This window comes from Marmota marmota, unplaced genomic scaffold (assembly GCF_001458135.2).
Source record: "Marmota marmota marmota unplaced genomic scaffold, marMar, whole genome shotgun sequence".
In the NCBI taxonomy this organism is placed as follows: domain Eukaryota; kingdom Metazoa; phylum Chordata; class Mammalia; order Rodentia; family Sciuridae; genus Marmota; species Marmota marmota.
The window spans coordinates 1,383,623-1,411,417 of NW_026000185.1; the positions used below are offsets into that span (position 1 = coordinate 1,383,623).

General features: G+C 50.8%; 1 protein-coding gene across 1 annotated transcript in view; it reads left to right on the forward strand.

The window, feature by feature from the left end:
* Nucleotides 1-27,795, forward strand: part of Grin2a (glutamate ionotropic receptor NMDA type subunit 2A) — a 324,945-nt gene that overhangs the window by 207,683 nt on the left and 89,467 nt on the right. Inside the window, exon 5 of the mRNA XM_015490728.2 lies at nucleotides 10,232-10,346. Within this exon, the coding sequence (XP_015346214.1) occupies nucleotides 10,232-10,346 (115 nt within the window). The remainder of the gene's footprint in view (nucleotides 1-10,231; nucleotides 10,347-27,795) is intronic.

Genomic DNA, 27,795 nt, shown 5'->3' on the forward strand with positions numbered 1-27,795 from the left:
GGGGGGGGGGGGGGTAAGACACCCTCACGGACCCCACAGTTGTTCTTCTGCTTATTAGGTGGTAAATGTATTATTTTCTTCCCCAAGAAGAGGGGGTGGCCTTAGTAATTAGGGGTGGCCATATGAATACCGGGCAGTGACCAGGATTGCAAAGCTCAGGCTGTAGGGGGCTGATTGCCACATCAGAAGTCCGTGGCGGATGTAAAACGTTGTTAGTGCTGGATTTACACAGGGCTGTGAGTTTCACCACAAGACTGGGCAGCTGTCTTCCGCTCCTGAGGCCAGGGCACATTTGACTCTCTCCCGATGGCCTGAGGTGTCGTCCAGCACGCCGGGACCTTCTCCCTGCTGCTGAGGATGCCGGCTCTGGCCAGATGAAATCCTGTTCCCGTTCATCCAGCAAATGGACTCCCACCGCCCACCATGTGCCGGACGCTGTGTGTGAGGGGCACGTGGCTCCCCTGGGGTTTCCCTCCAGCGAGGCGGAGCTGTGGGCCAGGTGGGGAGGGGTGCATGGGAGGAGGGCGGAGGTGGCGCCCCGTGTGGTCCTGTGGGAGACAGACTCACTCAGGGCTGAGGATCCGAGCTCGCGTTGACTGGGGCTTGGTGATGTCATTTGACTCACTTTAATTTTCACTGCAAAAAAGCATTAATATTCTAACATAATATCCAGGAAACCTGCGTGTTGGAGGGACTGTCCCTGGAGGGGTGGATTAAAAGGCATGGAGAGGAGCAAAGAGTATCTGACCACGGGGCAGAAATGGAGGAAGCCAGCCTTGCCAAAACGCCAAAGTTTGGGGTTTAAGATGAGCGCGAGGGGGAGGCCTCGTGGGTCGGATCCCGCGCCTGCTCCGAGGTGGAGACGGGAACAGCCTCTCGAGCTGCGGCGGGAGGCGGGAGGGCGACTCCTGCCCTGTGGGAAGGAAACAAAGAAACCGGAGGCTCACCCTGCCCTCCCTAGAGAAGGTCGACGTGTGCAGAGGCCAAGTGCTCATTCAAAGCCTGGAGACCCAAAAGATCTTGGTTCAAGTCGTCACTCTGCCACTCAAACCAGCGAGGATTCATTTTGTTTTAAAATGGCAGAAAGTCTGAAATTTGTACATGGCTTAAATAAGATGGGCATTGAATGCTCTCCAGCTGGGGTCCAGGGCAGGTGCAGGGTCTTCTGCGGTTTCAGGGACCCAGGCTTCTACCTGTGAGGGCCACCTCAGCCAGTGGCTTCCACTTTCATGGTCCAGAACAGCTACTTGTGCTCTAGCCATCACATCTGCATTGCAACCAGAAGGAGGAAGGAACAGAGATGGGCTTGCCCCTCTTTGTAAGTTGCTTCCTGTCAGTTACACATTTCATGTCTTCTGTCTTCCTACTCATGAGAACATAGGGACAAGGTCGTGCCCCCCTCCCAGGGGGGCTGGCAACTGTGAGCTTGATTACTGAATGTTCTGTGTCCAACTAAGAACGGGGCTTTCTGTCACTAAGGCAGAGGAGGAGAGAGGAGATGGCTGGGCATCTGGAAGTCTGTGGTCCTCTGTGGGGCCTGCAACACATTAGGAGACCTTAGGAGCCTCTGTTCTCTCTGTAAAACGGGGAAATCCACACTTAATTCTTCAAATGAGAATGCGGGTAACATATGGAAAGAATCCTGTGCAACATGTATCACGTGGCAGAGGCCAAAGAGCTGTAAGTCCGTATCTTTGGGTAGTGGCTCTCACTTTCCACATCCAGGGACATGGGCAAGACCCTGGGGCACCTGACCTAGGGACCAGGGTTCTAATTCCAATAACGCAATCACTTCCTGTTGCCTTTGTTCAGTTGATGAATAGAAATGGATCTTTCCAAACAGCACCGTATCAGGAGGCACAGCACAGTGAAGCTTCGGCAGAGGTGGGTCCTGGAGGCCCATCACCTGCCACCCCGTCCTGCCTCTCCGCCTTTGCGTGAGCTCTTTCCGTTGCTGGTGATCCACGGGGCACAGGTAGTCACCCGCTTACCAGAGGGAGCAGCCACAACAAGACAGAGAACGGAGACTTTTGTCCCATGAAGTGCCTTGGTCACTTGCCCTGGGCCAGACACTGGTGTGCGTTCCGTGCTGGACGTAGAGCTGCCGACCACAGGGACGAAGATTCCACTTGGTGGCTCCTACGTCCCAGTGTGGGGAGACCCGGGAAGTTCTTAGATAAGAGCAAACTTGAATTCAGTGTCACTCCATCCCTGTCATCTCATTGGGTTCACTTTTTTTGTGGGAGAAAAAGGCAAGAGCCATGTGCATCTCGCCCTTTGGGACCTTGAGGTTTGGCCACAGGCACAGATGGCCCGGTGAGCCACCAGCCTTTGTCCTCTTGCCACTTTTTCTCTCTCCTGCATTAGAAGCTCGTGAGTGAGCTGGTTCCATGATTCAGGCACCGTCCCTAGAGGCCATGGTGATGTATTTGGCACTATTTAATAATGTCACCAACACGACCTGGAATCTCCAGATTCCTCCCAGAACCCCCGCAGGATTTAGAGATCACCTCGGGTGGCCACTGAGCCTTCCTGTTCCGCCCAGAGTTAGGAAGACGCTAAACCAAACCAGTGTCTCCTCCAATCTCCTCTTTGCCGCTGGCTCACTGGGAAGGAGCGTGGCTGAGGACCCCTTGAGGCCTGTTGGTGATCCATTTGTTCATTCATCAGCAAACACGCGGAGGCTCTGACTGCAAGACACACTCCCTGGCTGCCTCCGAGTTGCTGTGATCTCCACCTTCCTGGAGTTTCCCGTCTCGGCTCTCGTTCTTTAATATCCAGTCTTCCCCAGCCACGGCAAAAGCATCCCTGTTTATTAAATTGGCCAAAACAGAATTTGTGTTTGAAGAGGAAACAGTATTTGTCTCTCTCTTTTTAATGTATTTTCCTTGCTTTTTCTTTGTGCCATGGTTTCGGAGCCCGTTGGGGTGACGGCTGAGGGAGGCTGGGCGGGTGGGTGTACCGTGTGGTTGGATTTCTGTGCTGACATCTGTGTCTGGGCCGTGCTGTTGGGGCCCTGCTTGTGGTTCAGGGGAGCAGGTCCAACCGATGAGCATGGGAGATGGAGCCCTGGGCGAGGAGGAGAGCACACCCAGCGAATCGCGCCCAGGAGAGCTGGTTCAAGGCGCTGTGACACTGGGGGAGGGACACAAACGGGGGAGGGGCACTGGAAACTGGTGAAAGTAGAATGAAGTCGCTCGGAAGAAGGGGCCTTCCCACGGGGGAGAGTGTGCTGGGATGTCCCCAGGGCCTGGCGCTTGGTGGGCACCCCTGCCCAGGAGGGAGGAGTCGATGCACGTGAACCCGAGGAAGGTGTCAGGCTACAGGAGGGAGCTGGAGACTCCTCTGAAATGAGAACGTCTGGGGAACTGAGAAGAGGGTGAAGGAGGTAGTGACTGGGTTAAAAAATGTGTAAGTTAAATGCCAAGTGAACAAAGGGGTGACACTCAAACCCTGGAGGAGCGTGTAAGGGACAGTGCGATTCAGGAAATGGCCTTGGAACTTGGGAAATGGCAAGGCAGATGGAAAATCTGCTGAAGATGGAGACACACTGAGTGAGCTACGTGGCATTTACCAAACAGTAAGAGAATCAGAGTCCAGAAGGACTCGGGGATGATAAATAGGTCCAGAGAACATTTCAGATAATCAGATTCGGGAAGTGGAAGGAGACTGACGACCGCAGGGCAGAGCCATGAAACAGAGATCTGGGGGCGGGGGCAGCGGTGCAGAGCTCAGGGCTCCCGCAGCCCCAGCGGCTGGCAGAAGGACAGGGGACCTGGAAAGGACGCGCTGAGTAGCGGGGACAGGCGGTTGCCTTGGAGGCCGTGTGGGAGACACCACAGGCTGGGGACAGTGACAAGGCCCAGGAACGCAGGCAAACAGTCACAGTGTTCATAGACGACACCGTGTGCCAGGCGTCGTTGTAGGCACTGTGCACCGTGAGTTAAGTCAGGTCACAGGGAGACGTCGAGCCTGTCCTCAGGGTTTAACCTAGGGAGTGCCCAGGTGACGCGGTGCCCAGGTGACGCGGCTGGAGGGTGGTCCAGGCCGTTCTCTTCCTCTGCTTCACAATAGCTCCGCAGCACAGGAAACACGCTGCAGGCTCTGCCCTCCACACGCGGTTACTCGGCACCAGCTGGGCCCGGAGCGCCGCTCGCTGGACAGCACCTGCTCAGCAAGGCGGGTGGGGCCTCTGATGTCACGGGGCCTGCAGTCTACTAGTTACAGACCAAAGGACAACTCAAGAACAGCGTGAAGATACAGCAGGAGCCACGCACCACTTAAATGTTCTGTAGCACGTGAAAATGTCAAAGAGGAGCAGATGAGATTGATTTTAATATGTCTTTTAGGCAATCAACATGTCTGAACTATTTCAATATGTGATCCATAAACACCTGATCATGGGGTCTTCGGTGTATCTTTTTTAATAGAAATTCTTCGAAACCCAGTGGGTAGTTTATACTTACTCTGTTTCTTGACTCAGACTGACCTCGTTCCAGGCACTCAGTAGCCACACGTGATTGGTGCTACGTGTTAGACGGTGCAGGTTGAGAGAGAACTTAGCAGTTAGGGTCCAATTCCTTTTCAGGCACTATACAGAGAATATGGCCTGCCTGCCTTCCATTGTCGTTTCTGATCACTATCAACCAAGATGCACACAATATGGTGCATGAAGTGCAGTAGAGAAATGCTTATTTCCCCTAGACATCAGCCCCACCACCAAGACTGTAGATGGAGAAAGAAACTTGCATGTATGCACATCACATGCATTGACATGTTTTCTGGATCAGTGTTGTGTGTGGCGCTTCACCATCAATGGATCACAAGGACCAGAAGCGAATCTTTGCAAAAAGCTTCAGTCACCATCTATATTTTGCCAGTAGGGTTTCATGTATTTGTTGGAAATATTGAAGATGTAATCTGAAGCTAGAATTTCTGGTATTTCATCTGATTGCCAAAGCTAATGATCAGTTTTCAAGAGATAAGCAAACAGAGATGAGATTTTATTGTTTAACCCCACTGCCCAGCAGGTGTTAGTGGGGACCCAGCAATGTGGTATAGAATGCTAGTTCCCTAGGTAAAAAATTTTGCTTTGCAGCAAGTTTAAGTGGGAAGAAAGGCCAAGGAAATATGGATTGTCCTTCCTAGAAATTGGAAGGGGGAATTGAAGGTAATAGGTACTTGCTTCCTGCCAACTCCGTAATGAAATTACTGTTCAGCAGAAATTTCTGTTAGAGTTTTTCTTTTTTCCTCCCAAGGGGCTGGAGACTCCAAATAGATGAAAAGAGACAATATTAATGTTGAGTATATAGAGTCATTGGTCCAGAATATTGAATATTCAAGGAACTCTGAACAATCCGTAGCATAAGGGTTTCTATATAATTGTTTTAATGTCATCTGAAGAAGGCAGATTGAATCCAAATGATCACCCTGATAATTCCACCTGCTTTCACTGGGAAATGGAAGAAAAGGGAATGAGTAGAGAAATAGAGATGGGAAATTAAAGGCGGAGATTTAAGTCATTTGAACAGGTAAATCCAAAGAAAGACACTCACTGGTACATGCTGGCTTCTTGAGTTCAACAGTGACTGACATTCGGTCCGTGCACATAACCTGCAAGTGGCTGTCCCCAGGGCCATCTGCCTATCAAAAATCAAAACATTTGCTCTCTGGTCTGCTGTATTGGTCAGTTTTCATCATTATCACAAATAACCTGAGATAATCAACTTATGAAGAGCGAAGGTTTATTTCAGCTCACAGTTTTGAAGGTTCCAGTCCATGATTGGCAAGACCATGGCTTTCAGACATGTGGTAGGGCTGCATATGATGGCGGGAGCACATGGGAGAAAAATGGCACTTACTTTGTAGTCACAAAGTAAAAAAGAGAGAGGAAAGGACAGGGGTTCCCCCTACCCTCTTCCAAGGAGGCCCACAATGCTCTAATGACCTCCCACTAACCACTGGGTCTTGAAGGTTCCGCCATCTTCCAGTAGCACCACGCTGTAGACCAAGCCTTTGGGGAAGATTCAAGATGCAAACAGCAGCATCTACCTTTTCCAAACAGATAACAACCTGGATATCTCTAAACTTCTTGATCCTTTACTAACCCTCGTCAGTCTTCAGCACATTCGGGGCATTAGGGAGATTCAACCTGAGTCCACCCACCCTGAAGTGTTAGACAACGGACACCTGGGTTCAGCAAGAGGCACCTCCAGCCGTTGACCAGCCTGACCACGATTTGGGGCGGGAGCAGTGGAGAGTGACGGGGTGGTGGAATTCCATGGCCTGGGTGTCCCCCAGAGCCGCTTGCCTGTCTGTGCTGCTCCCAGAGCCTCTTTCCTGTCCGGTCATGGCGAGTGTCCTCCGTTCGTCGCTGTCTCCTTCAGACTTGCTCCTGAGCCTCCCCCCCCCCGGGTGCCCTCAGCAGGGAGAGGCCCTCGGAGCTCTGCTGACGACTTTCTTGTCTGATTCCTGCTTCTGTCCCCAGCGTCAGCTCCCAGGTTTCTGCCCCACATTCTCCGCATCCTGAGGGCTCTGAGCGGGCTGGACTCACGGCCCCAGGAAGTCCCGGGGTCCCCCTTTGGCTCTTGTCTTTCCCTTCACCCTGTGCTTCCCTCCTCGCTCTTACTCATCTCGTTCTGATCCCGCCCAGACATTTCCACCTGCTTCCCAGTTCCAGCCCTGGAACCCCAGTAGACGCGGCCACCTTTCCCTGTGCGCTCCCCACCTCGTAAACACCTCTGTTTTCACACCTGCTCTCCGTGTGTGTGTGTGTGCGTAGTCATCTGCGTCTCCCTCCCTACCCTGAAAACACACGGCCACTTTTGTATGATTCTCTTAGCGGAGGTTTTGGCACAGGGTGTGGCATATGGTGGGCACTCACCCACGTCCCTTGGACGGGAGGATGGACGAGCGTGTTGATGAGTGTACTGATGGACAGGAGGACGGCTGGACGTGTCAACAATGGACACACGCACGGATGAGGGGATGGGACTTCCAGTGTCGATCTGTCAGGATCCTCAGCCACCAGCGTGAACTGGGCCACTATTCTATGCCACACAATGTGACAAGGCCAAAAATAACCAAGAGGAATGGAACTAAAACGTCAACTTGAAGAATAAAAACAGTCTAATCTAGGTCTCAGTTAGCTACTGAGAAAGCTGCAGACACTGAGGAATTCGGCCAGAGTTCAGTTTTCCTCTACACCCCAGACCAAGAACTTCAGTGACGGAACCAAAAATCATCCCGCTAAGTGACGTGAGCCAGGCTCGGAGAGTCGAGGGTCAGATGTTCTCTCTCATATGGGGGAGCTACNGTGGTATAGAATGCTAGTTCCCTAGGTAAAAAATTTTGCTTTGCAGCAAGTTTAAGTGGGAAGAAAGGAACATGACCTCACAGAAATAGAAGGGAGGCTACGGGCGGAGGAAGGGGATCGAGAGGGAGGGAGAAGGGGAGGCCGCGGGAAAGTTCTAGGGAACCAAATCTACCAGATGGTGCTGTGTCCATGTGAGTATACCACGATGAATCCTGCCAGTGAACGTGACCGCCACGCGCTGATCAAAGTACTGGTGGTAACTGAAGGGAGATCGACAGAGCGAGCAGATCAGGGGAGGGAAAAGGAAGGTCCTGGGTTACGAGGTGGGCCAACTGGGTTTCCTGCGTGTGCAAACAGGGCGCAGTGATCCCCCATGAGGCCTGATTATCATGCACCAATTAAACATAAGGGCCTTGGTCGGGGCTCCTGAGGTGCCCCTTCCGCACCACGTCCGTTGAGCACACCCCAGGCCAGCGGCCAGCCGAGAAGCATCAGGGCAGAAGACACAGAACCTTTTCCATCGCGTTGACGATGGCTGTGTCGAGCCACTCACTGAAGTGCTGGCGCTCTCTCGGCGGCTGCTCGCTTCTGCTCGCTTCTGCTCGCTTCTGCTTCTCCTGGTGGTGACCCTGGGGCACCACTCCTGCAGGAGGCCTTCCGACAACACCCAGATGCACTGCAAGGTCCCAGGAGACCTGCTCTCCCCGACTCGTCCCCGTGCACGCAGTGTGACCGTCGGTCCTCCTCCTGGTGGGTGTCCCTGCCATGGGGGGTTCTGGGCCTAGCTGCCTCTGCTCATGGGAGGCTCTCTCCTTCCCCCACCTTTCCCCTTTGAGGTCCCCAGAACCGCTCCCAGCCCCAGGTTGAGAGACAGGCTCCTGCTCTGTGACTGTGCAGTCTCTCTCCCTCCCTCACCAGGGCACCAGTGGCGTGTTAGCTCTGGCCACCGTCCGTGCGTCCCCGTCCTTGAGTGTACGCAGGTGCGGTCAGAGGGCCGAGGCTCCGTGTTGTCTACTTGTGTATCCACAGGACTCGCTCAGACCGACAGCAAACAGTTGTTAGTCAAGGAAGGGTCAGAGGAAGCTCGGTGCGTGCAGCAGAACTGGGCTGCCGGGCTCCGTCCAGGGGGGCAGCGCTTCCTTCTCTGTTAGTTAAAGGACCTGGTTGTGCAGAACTGGGAGGGTAGAAGACCCACAAAGGAAGTGGGAAATACCCTGACCCTCCCGTGCGTGGACGAGCGCCGTCTCCATCCCCTGTTGTGCTTGCTCATGGGAAACAGTGAGCGTCTCCCCATGTCCTTGGCTGGTCGCTGAACATGGCTCTTAATGACCCAGAGGGTCCCCTGAGTGGACACACCGTGCGTCCGTCTCCCCGTCCACTCACCTGGTCCTTGGAGGCCTGATCCCCCCCGTGCGATGCGGCCAGGCTCTGTGCGCCGGGCAGACCACAGGTGAACAAGGGCCCCGGGCCAGTCGCTCTCTGGAATCCCCGGCGCTCGCTGTCCTCCTTGGTCTGTGTTTACTTCTTTAGCTGCTTTTGGTGCGAAGAGGGTGTAAAGCAAGAGAAAGCCGGGGCCCTGAGACAGGGCTTCTCCCTGGGGCGGTGATGCCGTGCTCCACCGGTGCTCACTGGGGTCTGCCCCGTGGCCACCGCCGTGTTTTCCTGGATGTCTGAACGTCACGTTTTCCACAGGCTGCAGGGAGGAAGCGTGGACCCGTGGCTCCCCCAGATTCTGGGAGACGAGCCCTCACTCGGTGGCCCATCAGAGGCAGCCTGACCTGAGGAGCGGGAGGGGACAAGTGTCAGAGGGCACCCGGACGTCACCTGTGCTGAACAACTTGCTGCATGGACGTCACGTGGGGAGGGGCTAGGAGCCATCGATCCCCTGCCCCGTCCCCCGCCTCGCTCAGTGTGGAACCCTGACGGCTGACGCCCCGCTTGGTCCAGGGTGCCCACTGCTCCTGTTCTTCCTCTTCCTCCTCCTCTCCTCTTCTTCGGCCACCACCAGTGTCAGGGCCACCACTGGCTTTCACCTCGATGACAAGAGCGACCTATCCCCACTCCAGCCCTCCTCCAACCTGTCCTCCACGGCCTTCCTGATCTGAGAACAGATGATGAGGTCAACCCCTCAGTTAGAACCGGGCGATGGCTTCCTGTTGTTTAAGACAAAGACAAAACGTCAAGTGGCCCATGCGGCTCACCCTGCCAGCGCCCCCTCGTCTTCCCAGCCTCACTTAATGCTGCATTTCCCTGTCTCCTTCCGCTTCCGTCTGGGGGCTCTCCAGGTCCTCACCACAGGCCCTTGGCACGTGCCGTCCCTTTGCCTGCCTGGGTCCTTCTTTACCTAGCCAGCCTACCTGACCATCACGTCCCCTGACATGGCCTTCTTTCTGTGGTAGCACTTGTCATAAGTCTGTGATTCATGTAGTGACACCTGTCCTTTCCCTGAGACTATAGAGGTCACGAAGTTGGGGATCACGTTTGTTTCCATACTCATCCTCATCACCGTGGAGTGGAGCAGGTGCTCAGTGAGAACTTGCTGAGTGAATGATCAATGGTGAGGTCTCACGGCTCGGAGGTTGGCCACCTGTGGTTCAGGAGTGAGCAGGCTCCTTCAGGAGCTTCCTAAAGCGTGACAGATACGCACGCAGATCCTCCCGAGAGGTCACTGAACCCAGATCTGTGGATCTGCCGGTCAAGAACACTCCACTCCGTGAGCTAACCGGTCGACCATTAATGCCTGCACAGGGTGGGGATTCTGATGACCACAGTGCCCGGTCGGTGGGCAGTGCCTGGAAGGAGCCCTCAGGGGATGCATGCTGGCCGTGGTGCTGTGCTGGGTGTGGTGTCCACTCATTTGCTTGACACCTGTTTAATTTTTTTCTAAGATGTGTCTTTCTCTCTTCCTCCATCTAGGTTTATGGTCAATGTGACGTGGGACGGCAAAGACTTGTCCTTCACGGAGGAGGGCTATCAGGTGCACCCCAGGCTGGTGGTGATCGTGCTGAACAAAGACCGACAGTGGGAGAAGGTGAGCAAGTCCGCGGGCCGGGACGCGGGGAGCAGAAGGCACAGGTGCCTGCTCGCGCCGCTCCTTCCCAGAGCGTCTCCTGGGGCTGCTCCAGCCTCCGCCCCAAAGCCAGGGTGGACGATTGAGGGTGCCGTCGGAATGCCTTCCTGGTGTGCAATGCTCTGTGGGTTCGGACGGACCTCAGCTCCCCTAGAAGCAGTCCTGGGAGGATCTGGGATGATTAAGACAGTCGGAGTTGGTCTGCGCCGTGCAGCAGCGAGGTTGAGCACACAGCAGTGATCACACCAGTCTGCCTGAATCTTCTAAATGGGCTCCATTTACCGTGTGGCTGAACACCCTGCATTTCCATTTACTTGGTCTTTTGCTTTAAGTAAACTAATTTTCCAAAACTTGAATCTATCACTTTGGTAAATCACATGCGGAGAAGGACTTTAGGATTCTCGTAAAGCACATTTTCAAGTATGTATGTATTCACTTTGAAAAACGTGAAAAAAATCAGTGTGCAAAGAAAAAAAAATCATGACGTACCTTACACAGGCTATGTCCTGAGTCATAGAGCAGAGACTTCCCCGGGGACCTACAGATGACCTTATGTGTGCAAGGACGTGCAGCATCTGTCCCTGCCCCCAGCAGTCAGCTCTCAAATGAGTCACCACAGTTTCCCGTTGAGAATGGAGTGAGAGGGACCAGGAAGGAAGCCTGGGGGGTGGTCTGCCCGTCCCTGACAAGCAGTTCCTGACTCCTGAGCCCTGCGCCCCTTGGGAGGGAGCTTCCCTTCACAGTGGGTGGAGGCTTGAGAGACCGGGGGGGGGGGGGAGGGGGGGCAGTGCTGGGGACTGACGGGGAAATGCTGTGCAGACAGGAGCACGGCCCGAGACCAGAACAGACCCTCGAGTCTGGGGAAGGAAAGGAGCTGGGGGGGAGTCTGACGCTGTACCCCCAGCTACAAAACACACGGGCTTCCAAGAACATGGGGAGGTTCAGCAAAGTGGGCTCCACCTCGGAGCATGAGACAGATCTCAGTGTAGTCAGAGGCACTGAGAAGATGCGGGTGCACCACCTGGAATAGAAATCAGTAACAAAGAGAGAGAATTCCCCAAGTGAGGGATCACTCTACGTTTCTAAAGAATGTTTAGGTCAAAAAGACATGAGAAAGGCATTGGAAGATATTTTGAATAGAATAATCACAAAACCCCACTCATCAGACATGAAGAATAAAGTTGAAGAGGTGCTGAGGGAAACCCTTGGCTTTCAATGTGACGATAAGAAAGGGGGACGGAAAGTCATCCACTGAAGCCTCTGTGTTAAAGAGCTGGAAAAAAAAGAGCAAAGTAGACCCAGGTGAAGGAGAAGGGAAAAATAGTAAGTAAAAATCAACAGAGTAGAACACAATCTCCTGAGTGCAATCAGCAAAAGGCCAGTTCTTTGAAAAATTATTAACTTGTGATTCCTAGCAATAGGATTACACAAAAGAGAGAAAAGTGCAGATAACTAGTGTTAAAACCCAAGAGCGAGGCCCTGAGCGACTTAGCAAGACTCTGTCTCAAAATGAAATGTTACCAGGGCTGGGGTGTGGCTCAGTGGTTCAGCACCAATNGAGGATATCACCACAGAAAATCACAGATGTTATAAAAATGTTATGCCAGCAAATTTGACAATGTCAATAAGACGGGCAAATACCTTGAAGAAACATGATTTTTAGAAACTGAAATGATAAGAAACCATCTGAATGGCTCTGTATTTGCTAAAGAAATTGAATATATATCTAAAAACTTTACCATTTGGATATGATAAAAGAAAAACTTCTGGCCCAGTGGGCTTAACTTGACTTTGATCAAACACTTAAAAAAAGAAATAACACCAAAGTACACAAAGCTTTTCAATATGTTACTAATCACAATTCAGCCATATATTTTTAAAAGGATAATTCATCATGGATAAGTGAGGTTATTTTAGGAATGCAGTATTGATGTAGCATTAAATAATCAATGTAATTTACCACATTAACTGAATAAGGAGAAAATTATATGGTTATCTCAATAGATGCAGAAAACACACTTGACAAAATTATGTGGTCTTCTCATTAGATACAGAAAATGCATTTGACAAAATCCAATAGGTGTTCATGATAAATAAGATTCCTTAATTTAATAATAGATATCTGTGAAAATGCTATAGAGAGTATCTTATTTAATGGTGATGCAATAATGAAAATAGATTCACAAGTGTACATTCACATTATTTTTGATGAATGGTTATGAGAAAAAAGGAAAAGAAAGGCTTTTTAATAAATGGTATTGGGTCAATTGAATATCCACATGGAAAGAGAAAATTAACCTTAGCTCACCACTCATACTATAAAAATATACAAAAATTTACTTGAAATGAATTGCAGACTTGAATGTGAAAACTAAAATACAAATTTTCTAGAAGATGGGAAGATTTTTTTTGTGATCTGAGAGGATCACACATTTCTTAAACAGAATGCAAAAAACATTAGACATGTAATAAAAATCATAAACTATACTCTGTCAAAATTAAAAAACTTTGTCCATGTAAAGACAGTTTTAGAAAATGAGAAAGGCAAGTTACAAATTAGAAGAAAATATTGGCAATACATATAAGTTACAAAAGACTTATAACCTGAATATGTAAAGAACTCCAACAAATCAATAATCAAAAGAGAAAGAGATTGACTTAGTCACCTCCCCGAAGACATTGCTCAAATGGCTAATAAATTCCTGAAGACATGATAAACCTCTTGGTCATTGGGGACGTGCAAATTAAAACCACATTGGGACGCGAATTCATATCCATTGAGTGGCTCTAAATCAAAAAGACTCACAATATCAAGTTTAAGTGAGGGTGTGAAGCCACTGAATCTCAGGCCTCGCTGGTGGGAATATAGAATCACAACCACTGGAAACTGGCTGTGTTTTTGTAAAGTGAAACATTCATAAACCTGTGATCCAGTGATTCCATTCCTGTCTATTAATACCAAAGAAATCAAGCATATGTCCCCAGTGTTCCGTTTGTCCAAGAATGCTCAGTGCAACTTATTCTGAACAGGAAAACACCAGAAGCGACTCAAGCGCCCATTTGTAAGGAAATGGATAAATGAATAATGAATGGCATTTTAATAAAATGGAATGCTACTCATTCACAAAGAGGAATGAGTCACTCGTAGGATGGTGCTGTGGGTGAACCTCAGAACCATGACATTGAACAGAGACAGACAGACCCAGAGGTCATGTGTAGGATTCCAGCTACATAAAGTTCAAGTAGGGGCAGGTCTTGCCTATGGGGTCAGATATGAGAATATCTTCCATTGGGAGAGCCATGGTCAAGACAGGGACCCAGAATTTTCCAGAGTGGTGCCAACACTTCCCATCTTGCACACGTGTCAACATGCTTACAGCGATGGCCCAGGATCTGCTCAGTTAGTTTTTTTCAAAAAAAATTTAAATGCTACCAATTGGGATCCTCAGCACAACTAGCTAACAGCTTCCCCCGAGGGCTCACATCTGATCCCCGACATGAATACCAGTCCTAATAACAGTAGTCACGGGGAACCCCTCGCCACTTGCTGTTTTCCCTAGGTGAATCGCCAAGACCCTGACTGGGACGTGGTCCCTCACTGTCCACTCGACAGCTGTCCGTTGGTGCCCGCTGTGGGCAGGCTCTGTTCTTGTGCTCTGCTTGGTGGCTAGTAGGAGGAGGTGGAATACAGATCAGCAGCCTTTCCTAGTAGCTTCATCCCAAGACTCCTGAGACGTGGAGTTGGACTCCAGTCGTGACCCTGCATCTTTTCTCCCTGAGGGACTTCCTCCACTGTCTGTCACCTGTGTGTGAGGGCGAGGCTCCTGGGATGTGTCCCCACAGGCACGACCTGATGTCTGAAGAATCCCTCTGCCGGCCCCCTCCTGCCTCTGGGTGTCCTCCTCCTCCACGCTGACCCCCTGGATCTTTGTCATCCTGTCCAGGACATTCTGGAGGCTAGACTCTGTGCTCCAGGAGCGTGGGTTTGGGGCTGGCGTGGAGGGTGTTCCTCTTCCCTTCCTTGGGATCCCCCGCCCGCCCACCCGTGTGCACGGGCTCCTTGATCCTCTGGGAACCGGAGCCTGCTGTCTCCTGGGGTCCTGGTTTTCTTCCCTCTCACTGGTTTTTCCTTATTGTCATAGAAGATGATCAGGCTTTCCTGCTCTGTGTGGATGAGTTGGGGTGTCTTCATCCCCATCTGAGGATCACTTTGGGAGCAGGGAAGTCCTCCTCCCTGGTGGGCTCTGACCACCCACCAAGCTCAGGCTCGGCTCACACCTGGGAGTTGGGTGGTGTCTGGGACCTGCTCACTGTCAGCCAGCAGTGTGCAAGGCCCCTGCAGTGCAGGTGAGAGGCTGGACAATGACGACGGAAAGCTGTCCTGGGTAAAGTCCATTTTGGATGCAAGAGAAATGCCCCCGAGTGTTTTGTGTGTCCCCCTGTCCTTCCTGTTGGAACCCAGCCATCTCCCAGAGAATGCACTAGGGGCTGCTGCCCACGTGAGCTTAATTCTGAGCTCCCATTCCAAACGCCTCCAGTCGCTGGCCTTGCTCTCGGCACACAGGGGATGGGGCCTCGGAGGTAACTCCCCGCGCTTCTATTGCCAAGGAAGAAGCAGCCGGCGGAGCAGATAAATACATCATGTCATCCTCAGGCTGCCCCCAGGAAGGCACGTTGGCACAGCAGGTTGGCAGGGGGAGGGACTGCCCAGGAGGGAGCTGTTGTTTCATCGCTGAGGTCACCCTGTGGCGTCCCTGGAAGCAGAAGCATGAAATGAGGGTGTCTTGGCAAACATGTCAGGCCCTCAGAGGGGCTTTTGCTTTTGCAGGGCCTCTGTGTGGGGCTGCTGTGGATTAGGCCGAGCTGGGCCCAGTCCCCCTGAGCTGCAGATGCAGAACACAGAGCTGAAAGGCTTTCTCTTGCAAATCAGGACTCTGCGCCTTTGCCTCTCCTTTTATTTATTTATGCTCCCCTTGGAGCTTGGTAGGTCCCAGGCTTCCCAGGGAGGTTTCAAAATAATCCCTTGCATGCAAGCCGCTGAGCAGTCAGGCCAGCAAGACCACAACCCACGGTGGTACCGACTCCAGGACCCCCATCCCCCAGGTACTGGAGCTGCTGTGAGGCTGTGGCGAAGACCCCACTCTGCTCAGGTAGCTCAGAACCAAGCCAGCCCTGGTACAGTGCCACGTGTATCCGACTGGCTGTCTCTGTGTCACAGGACGTGGGGGGTGGGGGTGAATCTGACCTGATCAATTGGGACAGGTCCTCATGAGGGTGGGGACATGGCGTTGGGGCTTCTAGGGTGAACTGGCATTCAGCAGGCTGAGCCGCTTCCTTCTTAACTACCCCTCTAAGATGCCTTGAGAGCAGCCTGTCTCCTAGGGTACGGTTGCAATCATTTTAAATGAAAATATGCACGTGTGCAGATACACACCTGTGTACACATCTAGACTCGTGGCTTAAATTAATTTTTAAAAAGAGTACATCAAAAATTGCCTATATTTATGGCCTACAGCGTGAGGTTTTGGTGATGCGTACATTGTAGAAGGGCTGACTTGAGCTGATTAACATATCCCAGACTGGCTCTGAAAGGGATAGATATATTGAGAGAGATATTTAAAGAAAGACATTTAAAGCTGGTTTGAAGTTTGACTTCAAATATAAATAGGACAAAAACATATAATATTAAAGAAAAACAAGTGTTGCATTCCCTAGAGAAGATCTAGTTAAAGATGACCATGACGCTCCAGAGGACAGAGGTGACCGCTCTCCATCTCTCTGGAGGGAATGTCCTGCACCCTTCGCTCTGGGGGGCCGGCTTCCCTCTTCATCCCCTGACTCTGCATTCTCATTAAGCCCCTAGTTCAGCGGCCAAGGCAGAGCCCTCCGTCCAGCGGAGCCCTGGCTCCTGGTCCCCAGAGTTGCCCCAGGACACCCCCCGGGCACACATGCTCCATGACCCACCGGTGCTCAACCTTATCGGCTCCGAGGCCAAGCTCGCCCTCCACCTCCCCACATGGGCTTGTTCCTCTGTGCCCCGGCATGGGACACTTTGCTCCTGCCCTCCCCAGGTCCCCAAGAATCATATCCAATGTCGTCTCCTGTTCGACTCCCTGATGATTCTGTCCTCTTGAACATTCCTCTCTCTTTGCCAAGGACACCTGCCTTCTCCATGATCCCACCTCTGGGCAGCCCAAAGAGGGTGGGTCTTTTCCACTTCATGTCTAGGACCTGTCCCAATGATCAGGTCAGACAGGGCACAGAGGAACGAACACCCGACTCTGAAGGGTGTCAGCGGGTGCCTTGGAATCGCCTGAGTGCGTGTTCCTCTTGGCTTGGCTAGAAGTCTCATCGGGGAGAAGTGTTTCTTCTCTTTCCTGGGCCCTACCACGAGGCACGCACCATGGCCCCTCTCTGCAGTCTGCAGCGAGGGACCTCACTCGACATTTATCAGGAGCTGCTCTGTGCCGAGGACTGCAGGAGAATTTTCCATTCAGGATCTCACTTAGTAGCTGTTTCTAAACCCATCTACAGTAGGTTTTCTGCCTCAGACACGGAAACTCAAGTTCAGAGAGGCCAGGGACCTGCTCTAGAGTCCCCAGCTCATGGGACAGAAGCGAGACGTGAGGGCAGGTCTGCCTGACCCAAAGCCTGTGTTCCTCCTCCCTACGTCACACCGCAGAGCTAGCGGAGGAGGATTTGGGAGGGGAAGTTAAGGGGTTTCTCCTCCTACCCTGAGAATGCCATTTGCTGTTTTCCCCTGGGTGCAGTAGATCGCACTCAAACCCAGCTAATTGGAACTTGGGGTGCAAATATCTATCACAGTTTATAGATATTTGTACTCTCTGCTCTACAGGAGTTGCATGTTCCAGTTAGGCTCATGAAGGAATGGGGTGCACCCTGTCTCTCATGTCCTTGTATGATGAAGTAGGTTCTGGTTAGAGAGATCCTGGTATAGACGAGGTGAAGGACATCTTACAAAAGCCAAGATCCCTCTCTTCAGTCCGTAGTTCTGACTGTGGCACATCATGGCATTATCATATTCAGTGAGGCCTGGTGGTGCATAGTGAGTCATGATTCTAAAATTTTTAATTGGTGCATAATAATTGTACATAGGCATGGGGGGGCACTGTGATGTTTCAATACGTGTGTGCAGTGTGCAATGCTCAGATAATTACATATCCATCGCCTACAGCATACGTAATTTCTTTTGGTTGGGAACATTCAAAATCCCCTCTAGTAGTCATTTTGAGATGCACAATTAATGGTTGTCACAACCCTAGATACCCTACTGTGCTGGAGACCATTAGAAATCACTCTTCTCTGCAAATGCACCCCGTATCTGTTAACCGTCTCTCCACTCCCCAGCCTCTGGTAGCGTGATGTGATTGGTGATTACAGACGGCTTCAGCCCTTCAACGTCACTGTGTTTTGACTCTCCCTCCTGCGCCCTTTTCCGCCATCACCACCACGTTTAACCTGGACTGGCCCTGCGAGCTCATGGGAATGAGCAGGTTTTCAGCGTGTGTTTGCCTGGGTGTGGATGATGTGACGTTGGCAGCCTAAGAAAAGGTTCAAGCTGCCAGAGGACTGAAGGAGTTGGCCAAACGTGGGGTTTGGCTCCCCTTTGACCCCCGCCCATTTCATTGATGATGGGGTCAGAGAAATCCTGGAAGAGAAATTCAATCAGAGGATGTCAGTAAACGGCAAGTGACAACACAGTCCTGGGGACTGACCCGAACTGAAGTGTGCCGAGAACACACCCCTCAGGCACCCCGAAACCTACCACAGCCTGCTCTGCGCAGGACGACGCAGCCCCCAGGGAGCCCCACGTTCCGACTGTGGCCTTCTGGGTGTGCGTCAGTCCTCTCTTCACCTGTCGCCCTCAGTACTTGATATGGGGGGCTCAATAAATATTTGTAGAGTGGTAGGAAATGAGTGGAAAGACCTCCCCCCAGGAGCTACCCCAAAGGCAGGCACACCTGGGGGTCTTCATCTCACAAGCGTGGCTGCTTGGGCTGCCTGGGCTCGCGTGCCTTGGGACGGCTGCTGAGGTCCAGGCCCTGCCTCAGACCTAGGGAACCCAAATCTGCATTTTCGTGAGCTCCACGGGGTGCCGGGTGCTTGGTGAAGATGCGGGATGACTGCTTTGGGCACAGACGCAGACCCCAGCCCACACTGTTGCCGAGGTGCTTGCTTCTCTGTACGTCTTCTTCCTTGGGAATATGGTGCTTGGCCACGACGTTTGAGAAACAGGAGGGAAGAGAAAAGAAGGGAATTGAAGTTGCTGCTCTTGAGCAAACTCTGGTAAATGGAGAGTTGTTGGTTGGGCCAAGTGAAGTGCTACCATAGACAGCACTTGTGCAGTTGTGGTTCAGTGCCCGCCCCCTAGTTTATCTCCAATAAATATCAAGTTAATAAATGATCTTTTTGCTTAGACCTTTCCCCCAGAAACAGAAACAATTGAATTTGGGGTGTATTACCCTGACTTATTCACATTTACTTGAGCAAAGACTGTTTCCTGAGCAGTAATTATATGCAAGTCATTCTTAGGGTTGCAAAACAGATACACTTGGCGTTTGAGAGCCTCGGAGCTCCACAGGGCACCGGGGGGGACCCCTAACTCCAGGGCAGCCTGGACGTGCTGCAGAGGGGTTCTGAGAAGACTCCAGGGCATCTCGAGAGGAGACCTGCTAGGGCAGGAGGATTAAGGGCATCTACACCTGGGACTTCTCTCTTGGAGGTCTGGGGTATGAGCAAGGTCTGGACATCTGAGCCTCTGATGGACAATCATTCCATGCAGCAGGAACATCCCAGTCACAGTCCTGAGGCTGGGTGCTCAAGGCCCCTGGGAAGAGTCTCATGCCTTTGGAATAGATTGTGACAGAAGGAATTCCAAGAATGGCCCTGGTGACCCTTGCCTTCTCTCAGCCCCTCCTGGGGGTGCAGGTGAGATCGTGATTATAACGAGCCTCCACTCCTGGGCTTCTGTTGTGCACAGAGCAAAAGGGAATTTTCAGATGACACTGAATTACTCAAAAGGGAGGGTGTTAGGGTGGATCCCACCCAAACCCTATGAGGGTGGGGGATCTTCTAGAGCTGGTAGGAGGGAAATTCGACACATGAGAAGAGTTTGCCTGAGTTCCAGATTTAGGAAGGACGAGCTGCATAGCAGGAGTGCAGGGGACCCCAGGTGCTGAGAGCATCCACAGCCAACAAGGAAGCCAGGACCTCAGTCCTACAGCCTCAAGGAGCTGAACTCGGCCCACAACCAAGTGAGTCTGGGAGTGGGTTCTTCCCAGATGCTCCAGAGAAGCCCTCAGGGAACCCAGCTGAGCCTCCCCCAGCTACTGAGCCACAGGACTGTGAGCTCAAGAGTGGTGCTGTTCCAAGTGGCAAGTTCAAGGTCATCTGCTGGGCAACAATAGGAAACGAATACGCGTTACCCAAAAGGGGAGGAAGGACCAGGCTTGCTGGAGCCCGCAGACCACGGACTTTATTCTGTAGTCTTGGGTGGTCCTGTTGGAGAGCTGGAGGTCAGAGAGCCACACAGATACCTGTACTAACACTTGTGTAGCACTTTCAATGTGCCATGGAACTTCTTCAGGCCGGCATGAGACACTACGTCCCCTCTTTTACAGAAGTAGAGAAGGAGGCCCCCAGAAATTCAATACACTGCCCAGAGTCTCAGAGCTCGTAATCTGCAAAGGCAGAACATCGCACCTCAGTAGCCAGAACCTAAGTCCTACTACTTCTTTAAATGAAAATGGCATCTTTGGAGAATGTTCTAAGGGGCTATTTAAAGAGAATGAAGGTGTGAGAAAGAAGATATTCTGAAAGATGCAGGGCTGAATGGGGAATTAGATTGTCAATTCAAAAAAAAAAAACTTTTAGGTATGAGTCTGTGGTTTGGTATTTCTGGATTAGATAGTTCCAGAAAAAAAAAAACTTGCCTGCAAGTGATACTGGTCATCTTCCTTCTCCCTCTCTCTCTCTTTTCTTCTTCCAAACCCGTATTTAAAGTCGAGGGCCCTTTTGTAAAATGGGTTAGGTGATATCATCCACCTTGGCGGAGTCTGTGTGGAATTTGATTGTTTCCTTATATAATGATCATCAAGTTTCTCAATGATATGAGCCGTAGAGAGGTAAAGTTAAGCCATTGTAAAGATTTTAGATCATCACCCGACTTCCCTGGAGCCACGCATGATGACTACTTTAAATATCCACGCAGTACAGTATGTGAGGTGGCCATGAGGACACGTACCAAGTCTCTCTCAAATTGACCCCTTCCACCCCTTAAGGTGTGTGTGTGTGTGCGTGTGTGTGTGTGTGTGTGTGTGTGAGTGTGGTTTTGCACTAGCTCTTGGTTCTTCCTTTCTCCTTTTGTTTTATGGTTGTAATGAGCAGCCTTGAACCCAGTGTTCCTCCGCAAGGCAGCAGTCTGCTGGAAGTCTTCTGGGTTTCAGAAGTTAAGACAAAAGGAATCTCAGTGCGCAGAAGAGACATCTGTGTGGGAGCGTGCTTCAGTAGGGGAGTTGACGACAAAGATGAATGGTGTCATGAGGACGTGGTGATGTGGTTGATGGATGTGAGGCTCTCTTGTGAGCAGCAGACACCATTAGTTGAGCTCCGGCGATGTGCCAGACGCCATGCAGGGCGTTTCCAACGCATTGTCTCATTTCCGTCTCACAGTATTCTCTGCATTTTTTTTTAATATCTAAAAAGGAGATAATAATAGTACCTACCTCACAGGGTTGTTAGGATAATTAATCAAGATAATACATCGGGTGCTTAGAACACTGATTAGCACATAGAAGATGATCAATAAATGTCAGCTCCAATTATGATTAACTCTGTCCTCAGGTTGCGGGGGAGAAATTGGAAGCCACCTGGGCTGAATGGCTGGCCCAGCGTCATGTTCTGATGAAGGCAGAGGTGGAGCCCAGGAAGTGTCAAAATGGAGCCAGAGTCAACCATGGTGTGGAGGGAGGGTCCATCTCTATTTAGCTCAGAAACCCATTCTGATGATGAAGCTGTCTGAGGGAGAAAGGGCCATGATTCCGATGACAGATGGTACAAATGTGAGGCAAAAGCTGTGCCCTTGATAGCTCCCCATTGCCATTACTTATGGAAATGAGAAATAGATTATTTAAATGATCTCAGTTCAGTAAATTATTCAGAAAGTCTCTCAGTCAGAAGTATTTCTAGAAACTCCTGAACAGACAGGTAAAAACCATTTAGATTTTCTGAGTGGGCCCAAGAAGGGCTCAGCATCTCTGACGAAGGGAGGAAAGAAAGAAGGGTCAGCGTGCAGCATTATGACAAATGCCTGAGGTCCTCAACTTATGAAGAGAAAAGGTTCATTTTGGCTCACAGTTTTGGAGACATCAGTCCATGATTGATTGTCCCCATTCGCTTTGGGCCTTGGTGAGGTAGCACATCTTGGTGTGAGAGATGGCTGTACAAACCTCTCCCCTCATGGCCAGAGAGTGAATAAGAGAAAGAGGAAGGGGCGGGGTCTCATGGTCCTCTTCACAGGCACACCCCCAATGACCTGAAGATCTCCCCGTAGGCCCCGCCTCTTAAGGGCTCCACACCCCCTAACAGCACCCTCCCCTCAATACGTGGGCCAGTGGGGGGCATTCTCAATCTAAGCTGTGGGAGCTACGGGAGGGAAGGCCAGCACCGGGATTTTAGGCCAAGGTTTTTTTCTGTGTTCCCTGGAATGCTCAGTTCTTTCAGAACCCAGCGTGCCAAGGGGTCCCTGGGTAGGTGAGGGGTTGATGAGACAGACACCGGCTTCAATCAGAGTCAGTAGAGCTTTATCTGATGGCTACATTGGGGTCTCAAGTGAACTTTCACTGGGAAAAAATGAAATATTCCTAAAAGAAGTTTAGAAGCAAGTAGAGTGAGGAGATTGATTTTAGCAATTCTCTGAATATAATGCAAATAAACAGTAGGAGTCTGCTGAACCAAACCTTACGATATAGGCTCTCAAATTTATCATTTCACTTTATCACTGCGAAGCAGGTAGAAGTTTCTGATTTTATATTTGAGTAGTACACATTCGGGGATGTCTAGTGACATTTTTATCAAGAGCTGAGAAGAGATTCCGGTTTAGGTCTTGTGAGACTCCAGGTCTAGTGCTCTTTCCGCCACCTTGCGTAGTTTCTGGAATGGATGATGGGGATTTCCACAGAGTACTTGTTTCTGTAGAGGGTGTTTGCCTGGGAAGTTGAGTGGGTGGGAGGCATGGCAAGAGTCAGACCTTTAATTGGATCATCAGCTATTTCTTTAGGATAAAATAACTGCAAACTGTGACTGCTGATGTGATTGACTGTTTGTCCGTCCATTTATCCACCCATCCATCCATCCAGTCACCCATGACCCAATATCTAACAAAGTCGACCACACATCTGTCAGCCCACCTGACCATCACTCAGCTCACCCACTGTATGGTCACTCTTGAACCCTCCGTTTCACCACTGCCAATCTGTCGACCATTTCTGCTGGTTGCCAGGTCTATAGTAGGTACAGTGAGGAGGTGGAAATGGATGCTGCAGCATCCTTGCCCTCAGGGAACTCGCAGTCTGGTGGGAGAGAGAGAAAGGACTGTCCATTGCCACATGGTGAGATGGGTGCTGCTGGCAGAGAGTGCCTGGATCTGGGGAGGGGAGGAGCAAAGCCTTCCTGAAGAGATCACCTGTGACCCGGATCCTGAAGCTTGAAGAAGAGTTCGCCACAGGGTCCTCTGACCCACGAGCACCGGAGGCCCCTCCAGTGTCCCCCATTTCAGAGTTGACCTGGAGAGCAGCTCCCAGACCTCACACCGGCTGTCTGCCCCTGCTGCCCACTTCCTCAGCCTGTCTGGTGGCCTCTGCTGCTCTCCTGTTTTGGAACAGACAGGAAGGACGTTGGAGCTGCAGTTTGGTTTTCTCATCTGTGCCCTTGGAACCCGAGGCTGCCCTCCCCTCTACCCTGTTTTTCTTGGCATGGGAGCCTGGGGTGGACCAGTGGGAGAGGCAGAAATGGCGAGGGACTGAATCTTGCAGTGTTGGTGTCCAAGTCGTGGGAGACCTTATGTGCTTTAGGCTCTGAAGACAAGGGAATTGATAGCTGGTGCCTGGCGATAGTTCCCCATGAAACAATGATGATGGTGATCATGTAAATCATGTAAATCACTGTGCCCCGATTATGGCCCAGGGGATCTATACTCATCACATTGATCACTTTTTAAAATATCTACTTTTTAACTATAAGTGGACACAATATCTTTATGTGGTGCTGAGGACTGAACCCAGTGCCTCACGCATGCTAGGCAAGCGCTCTACCTCTGAGCCACAGCCCCGACCCCTACATTGATCACTTCTTAATAGACATTCCAGATAAATAGTACCTCCCTCCCCCACCCCAGTAGCATATGAAGGAACTGAGTCTCGGAGGATTAGTGAGTTGCCCACCTTAGCAGAGCAAGCAGGTGGCCGAGTCGGGCTCCAGTTCAGCCCCGTTGGCCTCCAGTGTCCTTTTTGTTTCTGCGACACCATGTGGTAGAAATGGGGTTTCTCTGCCTGTGGGTAGCGTTGCTGTCAGGGCTTTAATTATGAAAACCCACGGTGGGAGTCCCCCATCCCTGCACGGTGGACTTGCAGGGTGTTTGCAAGGACTGTTGCAGGTACAAGATTCCCCGCTGCCACCGCACACAGCTCTTTCTGAGTTCAGCTCAGCGTCCCACTGAGCTGCATGAAAATCTGCCGCCTAATCAGTCTCTTGCATCTCTGCACAAACCAATCAACATTCTTCTGCAAATCTGAGGATGCAAATCAGCCCCCACCCCTGCACTAAAGGGCTCCTTCATTGCGTATGACTCCACCAGATGGTTTGTTATCTAGCCATTGTCTTTTGAAAATTGTTTTAAAGCTCATCACAATCCTATCTGTAGAGTTCTTACCATCCAAACTCCTTCCATTTGAATCACAGTTCTGCAGATTATAAAGGCTGAATGGATCTGTTGAGGAGGAAAAAGGAGGGGCTGAACCATCTTGATTTCTCCCCGTGTGAAAGACTCCACTGGAAACACGAGGAAAGAGCCCAAGGTTGGATCATCTCTGGCTCCCTTAGAGGGAGTCGTAGGATGGCTGCAAGAGGCCACGGGTCCCTCTCTTCTGTTATATTCAAAGTGGAAACCAACAGGGAGCGTCAGAAGAATCGGGGTTCCTGGTCCTGATTCCTCGGTGCAGAAGGTCATAGTGGATGGTGAAGTTTTTTCTTTTCGGAGATTACAGCATGCTTCAAGAACATGGGCCACGAGAGCTAAGGTAGGAAGGGAGGGTGTGGGTCAGTTATGGCTATCAGATCCCAACAACCACGCTTCAGGTAGGGAAGGCAGGGACATTTATTAGGTGAGGACCCTGAGGACCCGGAAGACCAGAGACTTGTCCAGTGTTCTTCTGTAGGAACTGTGCACGCCTCACTTCACTCCCAGCTTTCAAGTTGGGAGCTTGAATGGACACCGTGAGATCTGTTTCCTCACCAACATGTTACGGAGGCGTTGATTGATGGAGGCTCTGAAAATACAGGACTCAAAAATATGGACGTGATTCCCATCAAGTGATGCTCCCAAATCCATGGACACAGAAGTTGGAGACAGGGATGTGCCTAAACCAAAGCTGTTGACATTGAGAGATGATGACTGGTCCCTGTAGACAGAGGGAGGTCAGCATCGTGCTCAGCAGGGACAGTGGCACTCCCGGCTCAGCAGGCATGGGGAGAGGGTGTTTTGATGGGCATTTGTAGGGTCAGGTTTGGCCATGGGTCACACTTAGTTCTGAGACCCAGGCCAAGCTGAAACACTGTCAGTCTTGGTGTTTCTCAGACATCCAGTGTCCCCATCATCTGATGGCAGCAATGACAGTGCCTACCCCATGGGGCTTCTAAGAGGACACTGGAGCCACCTTTCATTAAACGCTTCCTGTGGTCAGAACTCAAAATCCACAATGTCCATTAGTTCACGAAAAGTGTTTGATATTGGTGCCATTCATTATCCCTGAGAAAACTAAGGAGACCAAGTTGATTTTCAATAATCTGAGCTGTATTTTGAGGACCTGCTGGTTGAGTCTAAAGCTTATGCTTTAACCACTTTGTTGTATTCCTTCCTCATTCAGATCCTGTTTTTTGGGGTTTTTTTTTTTTTTGGCCAGGGGGTGGGGTAGTTAACAGGGATTGACTCAGGGGCACTCTGTCACTGAGCCCCATCCCCAGCCCTGTATTGTATTTTACTTAGAGACAGGGTCTCACTGAGTTGCTTAGGGCCTCACCATTGCTGAGGCTGGCTTTGAACTCGAGATCCTCCTGCTTCAGCCTCCCAAGCCACTGAGATTACAGGGTGGGCCACCGTGCCCCGCTCTCATACAAATTCTATAATGCAGGTGAATTCACCCAGTGCCATGGGAGGTAGAGAACTGAAATGGAAAACACATAGTTTGGTTTTCCTATATAACTCCTAGTAGTAGTAGTGGTAGTAGTAGTAATCAGCAGCCTAATAGTTTTTAAGTTCTGCTTCTCCTATAGGCCTTGAACTCAGCATGTACCTTATCCTATTTCATGTTCACTACGACCTGAGGTGGTAGATGTTTCAATTCATTTTATTTTACGTATGAGAGAAGTGAGGGCCAGAGAGAGATGAGGACCAAAGTGGTCAACCAGCCACTTCATAGGTTCAGGGATTTTGAGTAATTTAAGTGCAGCATCCAGTAAAGGACCTGGGACGTAGCAGAAAGAGCTTAATCAATGGGAATCATTATGTGTGCGAAGTGCAATCTGGGGTTTTAGATGACAATTACTGGGGTTGTTCTGTTGCATTTTGAGTGGATTTCTGGGAGCTTCCTGGCCGCACTGTCTTTTCTCCGAGGAACTGGGTTTAAAGCCTGAAGGTAAGCCTCTTGAGGAAGAGGTTTGTGTTGGTTTTCTCTTGGGTCCCACACAACAGGATGAATACTGAAACATGTACATTTTTTCATGTCTGGGCCAGAAGACTGCTTCTGGTTCAAGTTCACACATTTGTTGTGCCTTCTGGGCCAAGTTACTTGAATGAACATCTGCTTCCTGCTCTGAAAAGGTGAAATGATTTCTCTTTCACCTTTAAGCAAGTCTGTCAGGAAGGTCAAATAAAATAATAGCAGCGTGTAACCCGAAAAGGGCCTCACAACTCGAGACTTCTCCGTCATCATCTGCGTCGTGACCTACATACACTCCCTGAGCAGGGTGCTCCTTTCAGAGCTTCTGTTGTCGCCAGTCACTTTTATTCTCTGTTTCTTTTCATCTTTTTCCAATACAGCTGCTTGGCCAATTGAACACGAACAAGGCCATGCATAAGGATCCAACAAAGCCCGGCTTGCATTTATGGTCCTGAAATTAATGATATGCATCGATTGTTCAGAACCTAAAACTAGCATGTGAAAATGAAAATAATTCCCAGACCTTCGGATTTATCGATAGAACTAAAATAACTCCAGGCTGCCTTTGGCAGGACCCTGTTCTCTGGGCACGGGATTGTATTAGTGGCAATATCAGTTTTGTCTAAAATAGAGAGAAGTAATGAAAAGCGGATCCGTCTTCCCTTAGAGGAAGCGTCATCTCGGTAAACAAGCCCCGGCCTGGGATCCCTGTCTTGTTCTGTCTTACTCTAGCTTGTTCTGAAATTGCAGTTGGAGGTCAGCCTTGACCTTAGAGGACATGTGCATGGTGGGTGGCAAGGAACCTTAACTGAATGCATCTTGCTGGGGGGTTCACTTACATGAGCTAATGGAATCCTTCCCGGAGACCCGTATGCAAAGAAGCACTTTGCGTGGGTTGAGCAGTCATGGACTGTATGGAAGTTGGTATAATAAGGGCTGTACAGACATGATTTTTTAAATGTTCACAAGCATCACGTGACGGCTTCCTTACGCCAGCTTGACCCATGAGGAGACTGGGGCCCAGCAGGAAAAGTCAGCCGAGGCCTCACAGCTGCTGAGGCTCAGAGCTAGGCATTCAGGCTCAGGTTCTGCCACTTCCCAGATCCATACTGTGTTTGGAGCCTGTCACCAGAAGGGGAGAAGGAGCATTGGTGATGGATAGTTCCTGGTGGTCCTGCTGACCCTCACCTACTAACTTGTTCATTTAGCACCCTGTCCTGAGTGCATCCCGGGGCCATGACTGTGTGGGTGCCTCCAGTCCTTGATGAGAAGGAAAGGAGGAGGCACCTGCCCAGGGTTGGCTTCAGGGACTGCTTGCCGGGAGAGCTGCCCCCTGCATTGGGTTCTGAAGGGCAGACGGGGGTGAGGAGTGCACCCGGCAGGGAGTGGGAGGGGTTTTCTGCACAGGGTGAGTGATGGTGTGAAACTGGCACCCAGGGAGGACTCCTCGCACCAGA